Source organism: Artibeus jamaicensis, unplaced genomic scaffold, assembly GCF_021234435.1.
Source record: "Artibeus jamaicensis isolate MK-2021 breed Jamaican fruit bat unplaced genomic scaffold, CSHL_Jam_final contig_252, whole genome shotgun sequence".
Classification (NCBI taxonomy): Eukaryota; Metazoa; Chordata; class Mammalia; order Chiroptera; family Phyllostomidae; genus Artibeus; species Artibeus jamaicensis.
Window position 1 is genome coordinate 2,022,460 of NW_026521538.1, and position 11,066 is coordinate 2,033,525.

The following is an 11,066-nucleotide window of genomic DNA, read 5'->3' on the forward strand; positions in this document are numbered from 1 at the left end:
CATACATGTTTGCCTTGGGCCTGCAAAACTTTTCTGGGTATTTTGGTGCTATTTTGACTCACTGATGAAGGAAGCCAGAACCTGGCCTAGAGATGCTGCAGCTGCCCCCTGCTGGCTCTGATGTGTAGTGCCATCTGAGAAGGTATAGCTGGGGTCCTGCTGCCATTTCTTAAAAAAAAAAAGTGTTTAAAAAACTTATTTAAATTTACGGATTTTACAGAGAGAGGAAGGGAGAGAGAGAGAAACGTCGGTTTGTTGTTCCACTTATTTATGCATTCATTGGTTGATCCTTGTATGTGCCCTGACCAGGAATCCAGCTTGCACTCCTGGTGTTTTGGGATGAAGGGCTACCCGAGCTAGGCAGCCAGGGTGTGCTGCCCTTTTCTAATAGCAGCAGCCCCTCCTGCTTCCCGCTATCACCAACCCATTCCAGTATTTTCTAGTATTTTCAGCCTGAGAAGACCAGAGTGCAAGGTGAGGAACTTTTTAATCGTTGTATCCTGGGTAGCGGCAGATGCTGTTAATACCGGGAAAGGCTCACTGGCATCGTGTCCATCCACGGGTGAGAAGTGTGCCTCTAAAAGGAGAGTGTGCAGCTGTCTGTGTGGAGGGGGGCGGGGCTCTGACGGTGAGGAATTAAAGCAAAGCATCCTCAGGTACCCGTGGCCTCCTGAGATGATGGCTTTGAAAGGTGACACCACAGCAATGTGTTCATTTTGAAGAGAGAGCGAGATGCATGCAGATACAGTTACACTTCAGGTGTCCTGGGCTCGTCAGTCTGGCACCCTGAATTGTTAGGAACAGAACCAACATGTGACCACCAGAGGGGGGGGTCCGAGCAGGAACAACAGAGGTCCTGAAGCCTGGGCTCTTTCTTCATTAGGAAGCCTCTGCCTTACAACTGGATGCTCTTGTTTCACAGTGCCGACAGGCTTTCTGCACCCTCAGTGCATGAGGAGTGGCCCATTAGCTGGACCTAACTTCCATCCATAGGAGCAGCAGATGGAGATCAGTAAGAAGTGACCTCTGGCACAGAGGAAGGAAAGCTGCAGATCAGCTTAAGAAGTTAAAAAGCCCCCAAGGGTGGGGTCATTGAGTAGAGGGGCAGACATACCACACCATAGAGGTCCCTGAAGGTGTCAGTGCACAAAGACCATGAATCCTGTTGGACCAAAGTTCTTGTCAGAGAGTCATCACTGCTGAAGGGCCAGAGGGAGAGGAAGTCAGCAGGGTCCAAGCAGGAATACCTCTGGGCCCGGCCTCCACCAGAAGTGCACGGACAGAGCTCACCTTCTGTTCCTCCGGTGCCTCCTTTCTGTCCATCACACTTCGGCCTTTCTTTTGATCTGGTTTTGACTTTGGTGGCTGGTGTGAGGCAGGGATCTTGTTTGATGTGTTTGTTCCTGTATGGAGACCTCTGTCCCGACACCATTCATCAGTAACCCATTTGAAGAAAAATCTTTCATGTTTCTCCTTTGCTGCTCCACAGACTACTTCTGAAGCTAGTTGTGTGGGTTTTTCCCACACCAAGCAATTCTCCAGTTCTCATCCTATCCAGAATTAGCACAGACCCCACAGTGGAAGGGCTCAGTCCCACTAGTCTGGCCCCCTCGGCTTCTGTTCAACTTGGCTGCAAATTGGAGATTCCTACGACCCCCTGCTTGGGTTCCATAATTTGCTGGAGTTCCTCTCTGGAGGACCCAGAGCAGTTTACTTACTACTGCCAATTTATTACAAAGGATATTTTAAAGGATACAAATGAACAGCCAGGTGCAGAGATACAGAGGGTGAGGTCTGGAAGGGCCTTGAGCACATGAGCCTCTGTCGCTGGACTCGAATGGCGCCCCCTCTCCCGGCACGGGGATGTGTTCACCAGCCTGGGAGCTCTCCAAACCCCACAGTTTGGGGCCTTCCATGGAGGCTTCATCACATAGGCATGATCAGTTATTAAACTCAGCTTACAGCCCAGCCCCTCTGCCCGCTCCAGAGAATGGGAGGCACAGCTGAAAATTCCCAGAGTATCACGGCTTAATCTTTCTGGTACCCAGCCCTCATCCAGGATCCCAGCAAGAGTCTCCTCATTAAAACAAAAGACACTTGTGTCACTCAGGAAACTCCAAGCAGTTTAGGGACTCTGTATCAGACATTGTTGTCACTCAGGAAGTTACAAGGCTTTTAGGAGCTCAGTGTTAGGAACCGGGTCAAAGATAAAATAGGAGAAGAACGGGGGGCAGAGCCGATATGTGTATTTCTAATTTCATTTCACATCCATCTTAACACACACACACACACACACACCCTATCTGCAGTGTTCCTTCTTACGTGAAGCACATTTCTGTGCGGGCCTGGGTCTGTTTCTGGGCTGTTTCATTCCACTGGCCCTGTGGAATGGTCTGTTCGCATTCTGGTCCCACACGCACCGTAGCTTTATAGTCCGCATTGATAACTGTAGTGCGTTTTCCCTCCTTATTCTTCTCTAGGATTGCCGAGTTCCTTGCAGAAAACCTCCCAGTTAGGAACTTTATTGGAATTTCATTACATTTAAAGACCAGTCGAATGTCACTTTGTCCCATTCTTCCTGTTGTGTCCTCCTGGAAAGTCTGATTAAAAGTGTCAGACCATCTGAATTATAGTTACTTCAAAAGACTATATGGCTCTTAATTTCTGCTCAGATTTCTTTATAATCTCATTTTCATATTTTTAAGGCTCTCTTATTTCTTAAACTTGGTATTTCATAATCCATGTCTGACAAATCTCATATCTGAAATTTTTGTGAGTCTGATTCTTCCGTTTGCTGTTTTTGCTGGCTCTGGCTCATGTTGTCTTGTTTCCTTGCATGTTATTTAAAAAAAAAACTATGACCTTATTATTTGTTTTCCTTGGAACTTTATCTCGGAAATTCTTTGAAGCCTGGTTTGAAGATGTTTTCTTCCTACAGAGACTTGGACTTGCATTTCTGTCTGCTAACCCAGGGATACTTTAAATTAAATGTCTGGCCCAAGAGCTTTCTGCCTGTACAGGTGTCAGCAAACCCACAGGAGGGCCGTTTGTATATTCAGTCTGACCTGAGGTGAAACCCTCAACGCTGTCAATTACTGTGTGACCTCAGGCAAGTCATTTATTCTCTCTGCCTGTCCTATCATCTGTGAAATAGTGATAATAACACCTGCCACCTAAGGCTATTGCCAGGATGAGATGGGGTAATGTATATAAATAAAGTGCTTGCGTGCGGTTCTTTCACACAGTTCGTAAGCAGCGAACATCATTCTCTTCCCCGGAGGGGCCCCCCTGTCCTGCCCAGGCAGTGGGGGTGACCTAGTGGGAGCCACCAGCTTAGTCCAGTTTCTCTCCTGGAGGATTTTTTAAAATATTTTATTTATTTATTTTTAGAGAGAGGAGAAGGGAAGGAGAAAGAGTGGGAGAGAAACATCAATGTGTGGCTGCCTCTCATATGTCCCCTACTGGGGACCTGACCTGCAACCCAGGCATGTGCCCTGACTGGGAATCGAACCATGATCCTTTGGTTCACAGGCCCGCGCTCAATCCACTGAGATACACCAGGCAGGGCTCTCCTGGAGGATCTTAAGTGAGGATGGGAACCAAGTTCTTTGACCTGGCTCCTGTGACTCGTTCTGCCCAGAGCATTGAGATGACTGTGTCTCCCAGGCCTTTGGGAGATACTCGGGCTTCAGCCTTGACTGAGGTCCAGAGTTGCCTAGGAGGCCACTTGGGGCCAGGTGACAAGAAGAATGACATTTAACAGACCCAATTTCTGCTTCAGGTGCTGCAGGATTTTTGGGTTCATTGCTCGTGGTTTCCTAAAAAAATACTCTTTGAAGTTAAATGGTGAAATATGAATAACAAGACATTAGAATTGTTTATAATCTCAATCATGGGAACATATTTATAGCCATAGAAATGGAAATAAACAGAAAGTTGTATGTTGGCATGTAAACATTATAAATCCTTTGTACAATAAGGAATATAAAATGTTTAATAATATGCATCAACTACATTGAGAAAAATGGGGAAAAGCAAGCTGGATGGAAATATGTCAAGGTGTTGGTAGTGGTCACTTCCGAGTGGTGGAATTCTTGAGTAATTTTTTCCTCTGATGGCAGAATGGTACAGATAAGGGTCAAAGGGTGGCCGTTGGGGTTGGAAAGTCTTGAGTTGAGTTGGTGCCTGTGTGGCCTTAGACAGACAATAAGCTCTCTGGGCCTTGGTTCCCCCACTGTTGGGCTGTTCTGAGGACCAAAGGAACAATGGGTCCAAAGCGCCTAGCCTGCGATCTGGCACAGGCTGGCTCCATGAGTGGTGGTGATTACTATTTTTATACAGCTGTATTCTCTCTAGATTTTTAAAATACTGAATGTGTACTACCTTATAATCAGTTAAAACTTAACAGCCACAACAACAGCAAAGACGGTCTGTGCTTTGCTGACAAAGTATTTTACGTTCCCAGGTTGGGTGAGTTTCCAGACTCTTCCCTAACTCTAAGGATGGGGCCAGAGCTCTTAATACTTGGGAGCCACTGCACTGGGGGTAGGGTGGGCTGGGCAGTGGGTCTTGGTCTTGGCCTAGGGAAAGGAGGGGCTCAGAAGACAGTGAGCAGCAGACCTGGCTTTAGATAAGCTGAGCTTCTCCCTTCTGTCCTGTCCAGGGCGCAATGAGCCCCTGAAGAAGGAGCGGCTGAAGTGGAAGAGCGACTACCCCATGACGGATGGGCAGCTGCGGAGCAAGCGGGATGAGTTCTGGGACACAGCACCTGCCTTCGAGGGCCGCAAGGAGATCTGGGATGCCCTCAAGGCCGCTGCCTATGCAGCTGAGGCCAACGACCATGAGCTGGCACAGGCCATCCTGGATGGAGCCAGCATCACCCTGCCACATGGTGAGCGGGCATGGTGGGGGGCCGCCAGTGCCCTTTAGGGTGGGGGAAAGCCAGTGGCAGGTGTGGCTAGTCACTGGTTCACTCAGCAGCCCTTAGGAGCATGGACCAGAAGTGAGCACACAAAGGAAAATAAGACACAGCCCCTGTTTGCTCAGTGAGGGAAGGGAGAGGTACTAGCAGACCTCAGAGCAGTGTGATGAGGGCAGGCAAAGGATTTCTCAGGGTGCTTTGGGATCCCCAAACATCTGAGGTACCAACCTTCTGTTGGGTGCTTATGTGCTGGGCACTGAAGTAGAAGCTTCTGCGTTACCTAATTTACATCCGTAATAGCCTGTGGGACCATGTAAAAAGGGAGTAAGGGTAGAGTTCTATAGAGTCTGAGACCTAGGTCTAAGATGTAATATGAGTATCTCTGTTTCCCTACTTTGTGATCCTGAGCTGGGAGCTTCTTGAATTTAAAGCCTCAGTGAGTTACTTCAAGTGGGGACGCCTACCTCATAGGCTGGTTATTGGGATTCAGTGAGAAGCTATAACATCATTTAGTCTGGTCTTGGCATTTAGTAGCTGCTCAAGGCACAGTGAATATATTTCTACATGCAGTGCATTGTAAAGATAACGAAACTGAGGCCCACTAGGTGCACTCCCCAGGTAAGACATGAACAGCAGGGCCTGTGCTATTTCATTCATCCCTGTAACCCCGGCACCCGGCACATATGCTGAGGAAAGAGCTGTTGAATGAGCAAATGGAAAGTTACATAATTTGCCAGGGTTGTGCCAGCCCACATCTTCCTGACTCTGCCTCAAGCTCCTCCCAGCTCATCTAGGGACACACGACTACAAGGGTTGGTTTGGGGCTGTGGGGTCTCCACAGCAGGTGTATGAGACTGCTTGGGCCGCTGTGACAAAGGATCACAGGCCGGGTGGCTCATTAAACAACAGAAGTCACCTTTCACAGTTGTGGAGTCAGGAAAGCGCATTGCCAAGGTGCCAGGAGGATCAGTGTTCAGCAGGAGCCCTGCCTGGCTCGCAGACGGCCACCTGCTTGCCATGTAGAAAGAGAGTGAGCACTGTGGTGACTTTTTAAAAAATTTTTATGTATTTATTTTTTAATTTTTAAACTCTTTTACATTACCTTTTAGCCCCGTTATGCCCCCCTCCCCCAGCAACCACACACTGCGGTCCATGTCCACGAGTTCTTTTTCCTTTTGCTCAGCCCCTAACCTCCCCCACCTCACTGTCATCTACTCTCCATCTGTGAGTCTGTCCCCATTTTCCTTGCTGGTTCATGTTCAGTTCATTAGATTTACATAATGAGTGAAATCATATGGTATTTGTCTTCCCCTGACTGGTTTGTTTCATTTAGCATCATGTTCTCCAGGTCCATCTATACTGTTGCAAAGAGTAAAATTTTCTTTTTTTTATGGCCAGGTAGTAGTCCATTGTGCAAATGTCCCATAGTTGTTTTATTTTATTTTACTTTTTAAAAATATATTTTATTGATTATGCCATTACAGTTGTTCTATTCCCCCCTCCGTTCCCCTCCACCTTGCACACCCCTCCCCCACCATTTCCCCCTTTAGTTTATGACCACGTATCTCAAGTTCTTTAGATTCTGTATTTCCCCTACTATTCTTACCCCCCCCTATCTATTTTCTATCTACCATCTATGCTACTTATTTTCTGTACCTTCTCCCCCCTTCTCCTTCTCCCACTCCCCTGTTGCTAACCCTCCATGTGATCTTCATTTCTATGGTTCTGCTCCTGATCTAGCTGTCCCTTAGTTTGCTTTTGTTTTAGATGTGGTTCTTAATAACTGTGAGTTTGCTGTCCTTTCACCGTTCATCTTTTTTATCTTCTTTTTCTTAGGTAAGTCCCTTTAACATTTCATATAATAAGGGCTTGGTGATGATGAACTCCTTGAATTTGATCTTATCTGAGAAGCACTTTATCTGTCCTTCCATTCTAAATGAAAGCTTTGCTGGATAGAGCAATCTTGGTTGTAGGTCTTTGGTTTTCATGACTTGGAATACTTCTTTCCAGCCCCTTCTTGCCTGTAAGGTCTCTTTTGAGAAATCTTCTGACAGTCTGATGGGAACTTCTTTGTAGGTGACTATCCCCTTATCTCTTGCTGCTTCTAGGATTCTCTCCTTGATTTTAATCTTGGCTAATGTAATTATGATGTGCCTTGGTGTGTTCCTTCTTGGGTCCAACTTCTTTGGGACTCTCTGAGCTTCCTGGATTTCCTGGAAGTCTATTTCCTTTGCCAGACTGGGGAAATTCTCCTTTATTATTTGTTCAAATAAGTTTTCCACTGGTGGCTGTTCCTCTTCCCCTTCTGGTACCCCTATAATTCGGATGTTGGAACGTTTAAAGAGGTCTTGAAGGTTCCTAAGCCTCTCCTCATTTTTTTGAATTCTTGTTTCTTCATCCTTTTCTATTTGATCATTTTTTCCTCTTTCTGGTCCACTCCTCTGATCTGAGTCTCAGTTTCCTTTCCATTACTATTGGTTTCCTGTGCATTTCCATTCATTTCAATTAGTTTAGCCTTCATATGTTCCTCTAATTTGTGACTAAAACCAACCAGTTCTGTGAGCATCCTGATCACCAGTGTTTTGAACTGTGCATCTGAAAGTTTGGCTATTTCTTCATCACTTAGATTTATTGGCTCTGGGACTCTGAGTTGTTCTTGAGCCATGTTTTGAGCTGTTCGTGCCTGTTAGGTATGAGGAGCAGAGCCTTAGGTGTTCACTAGGGTGGGGCCACCCAGGTCGCTGCTTTGTGACGCTGTATGTGGGAGCGGGTCAGAGAGGGACAATGGCAGTCCCCTCTGCTGCTTCCCGCCACTGGGGCCTGCACCATCTGTCTCACCACTAGCTCCTTCACTGGTTTATCTGCTCGAGAATGTGTGACCATGGTCAGCCCTCAGTGAGTCCACCGCCTTGCGCCTTCAGTGGGTCTGCCTGCTACTCCACACCTAGGCTCCGCCCATGGCTGCCGGTGTGCCTGGGTTGCTTGCCCAGGTGGGTCTGGTGGATTTTTCCTGCCCAACCCCGCTCTGCCACTGGCTCTGCCCCTCTTACCGGTTTGGCTGAAGGGTTTGTTGTTGTCCAACTTCCGTATAGTTCAATTTTCTGTGGTTTGGTTGTGTTTTTGTTGCTAAAACTTTGTTGTTTTTTAAACTTGGTTGTGGGAGGAGGCACAGTGCTTCCACCTACGCCTCCATCTTGGCAGAAGTCCCCCATAGTTGTTTTAACCACTCATCTTTTGGTGGAAACTTGGGCTGCTTCCATATATTATTGTAAATAATGCTGCAGTGAACATAGGGCTATTTATTATGTTCTTTCGAATTAGTGTTTTGGGTTCCTTCAGATACATTCCCAAAAGCGGGATTCCTAGGTTGAAAGGCAGGTCCATTTTTTATTTTTTTTTAAGATTTTATTTATTAATTATTTTTAGAGAGAGGGAAGGGGGTAAGAAAGAGAGGGAGAAACATCAACTTGTGGTTGCCTCTCATGTGCCCCCCACTGTGGACCTGGCCCACAACCCAGGCATGTGCCCTGACTGGGCATCGAACCGGCGACCCTTTGGTTCACAGGTTGGCACTTAGTCCGCTATACCATACCAGCCAGGGCCATTTTTCATTTTTGAGGGATCTCCACCCTGCTTCCCACAGTGGCTGCACCAGTCTGCATTCCCACTGACAAGGCAAAAGGGTTCCCCTTTCTCCACATCCTCGCCAGCACTTGTTGTCTCCTAATTTATTGATGATAGCCATTCTGACAGGTGTGAGGTGATATCTCAGTGTGGTTTTAATTCGCATTTCTCTGATAATTATTGACATTGAGCATCTTTTCAGTGTCTATTGGCTATCTGTATGTCTGTCCTCCACAGAGAAGTGTCTGCTCAGGACCTTTGCCCATTTTTTAATTGGGATGTTTGTTTTTTTTGGTGTTGAGGTTTTTAAGGACTTTATAAATTTTGGATATTAACCCCTTATCAGGTGTATCGGCAACTATGTTCTCTCACTCTGTGATTGTCTTTTTTTTCTCAATGATTTCCTTTGATATGCAGAAATGTTTTAGTTTGATGTAGTCCTATTTGTTTATTTTTTTCTTGTGTTTCCTTGCCTAGGGAGATATATATGATACAAAAATGTCCAGGATTTTGCTGCCTGTTTTCTTCTAGGATTTTTATGGTTTCAAGTCTAACTTTTAAGTCTTTGATCCATTTTGAATTCATTCTTGTGTGTGGTGTAAGAAGATGGTCTAGTTCCATTTTTCTGCATATCTATCCAATTTTCCCAATGCCATTTATTGAATAAACTGTCTTTAGCCCATTGTATGTGTTTGCCTCTTCTGCCAAATATTAATTGACTATAACGGTGTGGGTTTACAATTGACATACAACATTGTATTAGTTGCGGGTGTACAGACTCACGATTAGACATTTATATTAACTTAGGATGTGATCACCCCAATAAATGCAGTACCCCTATGACACCATACAAAGTTACTACAGTATTATTCACTATCCCCATGCTGCACTTTACATCCTTACGACTATTCTGTAACTGTCTGGAGTCCCTCATCAGGACACTAATTCTGTTGGATCAGGGTCCCACCTGAAAGATCTCTTTTCACTTTAATTACTCTCATATAGATAGGCCCCTGTCTCCAAATACAGTGCCATCGGGGGTTAGGGCTTTGATGTAGGGATTTTAAGGGGACAAAAGTCAGCCCCAAGCAGACTCGGATGGCCCTGTCTTTCCCACAGGCACCCTCTGTGAATGCTACGATGAGCTGGGCAATCGCTACCAGCTGCCCATCTACTGCCTGTCACCGCCCGTGAACCTGCTGCTGGAGCACACCGAGGAGGAGAGCGTGGAGCCCCCAGAGCCCACGCCCACCGTGCGCCGGGAGTTCCCGCTGAAGGTGCGCCTCTCCACAGGCAAGGACGTGAGGCTCAGCGCCAGCCTGCCCGACACGGTGGGGCAGCTCAAGAGGCAGCTGCACGCCCAGGAGGGCATTGAACCATCCTGGCAGCGATGGTTCTTCTCTGGGAAGCTGCTCACAGACCGCACACGGCTCCAGGAGACCAAGATCCAGAAAGATTTTGTCATCCAAGTCATCATCAACCAGCCCCCACCGCCCCAGGACTGAGGAGCCCACAGACCCCTGGGAAGAGAGACCAGGGAGGGCCTCTGCAAGGCTGAGAGGCCCCCAGGCTGGAGCACCAGGCCCCCCACCCTTCTGCTGCCTTTGAGTGCTGATATTTTCTTCAGGGGCACCTCCCCGCCATACGGCTGCTGGGCGAGCCACCAAAGGACCGTGCCTCCCAGGGACACCGTGCGCCACTGTGCCCAGCACCCAGGAAGCAGTGCTGCCACACAGGCCTTGCCAACCTTGTCAGAGAAAAGGAAAACTGGGGCCTTCACCCTGCCTCTCACCCACAGCAGGTTTGAGCCGTGAGGGCCAGCCTGGAGGTCCCTGAGGCCCAGATCTGTCTGGTGCTGCCAGCTGTGCTCACTCCGGTTTTCTGCTCAGGGTCTGAAGCAGCTGCTGTCTCCCTCCCCTGCCCTCACCTCCTGAGTCTGCCCTTGGCACAGTGCCAGTCCCCTAGAGGGGAGGGGACCGCTTGTGAGCCCCAAAGGCAGGGTGCCGGAGGCCAGCTTCTGTCTCTCCTGCCCCCAGCACAATTGGCAGAGATGAGGCGAGTGGCTGGACAGCTGGGCTGCTGTGCCAGGGGTCTGCACAGGGCCATCCCCTGGCTGTAGTCCCAGTGGTGGGGGGTCTGCAGCCAGTCATGGCCCCACAGCAGGTCCCTGTATACAGACATATCCGCATATTTATCAATAAAGCCTTTTGCTCCATCTCTCGTCTGGCTTTGCCTTTAGGCTCCGCTGCAGTTCTCTGGAGCCCCGGGAACCCATTCTGGTGTGGGAGCAGGTGGGTGCACGCTCCGCCAGCTGCTCCGGGTGCAGCGAGAGTACAGTGGGGCAAGCCTGGCACTGCGAGTGCCTGGGCTGTGTGTTCTCGTGGGTCCTCGGGAAAAGCCACTTAACCTCTGAACCCACTTTGCTTGTTTGTGAAGTGGATGCGATACCTTCTGCCTTGCCTCCTCCTCCCTCTCAGTTGCTGGGAGGATTAAGTGGACTGACAGATGTGAAGAAGGCAGC

At 48.1% G+C, this 11,066-nt stretch overlaps 1 protein-coding gene across 1 annotated transcript in view; it reads left to right on the forward strand.

Moving 5' to 3' along the window:
• The window catches only part of UBTD1 (ubiquitin domain containing 1), a 55,430-nt gene extending 44,670 nt beyond the window's left edge, over positions 1–10,760 (forward strand). The window contains exons 2-3 of the mRNA XM_037138948.2: positions 4,664–4,891; positions 9,665–10,760. Of these exons, the coding sequence (XP_036994843.1) occupies positions 4,664–4,891; positions 9,665–10,050 (614 nt within the window). The 3' untranslated portion in view covers positions 10,051–10,760. The remainder of the gene's footprint in view (positions 1–4,663; positions 4,892–9,664) is intronic.
• Positions 10,761–11,066: the final 306 nt, after the last annotated feature.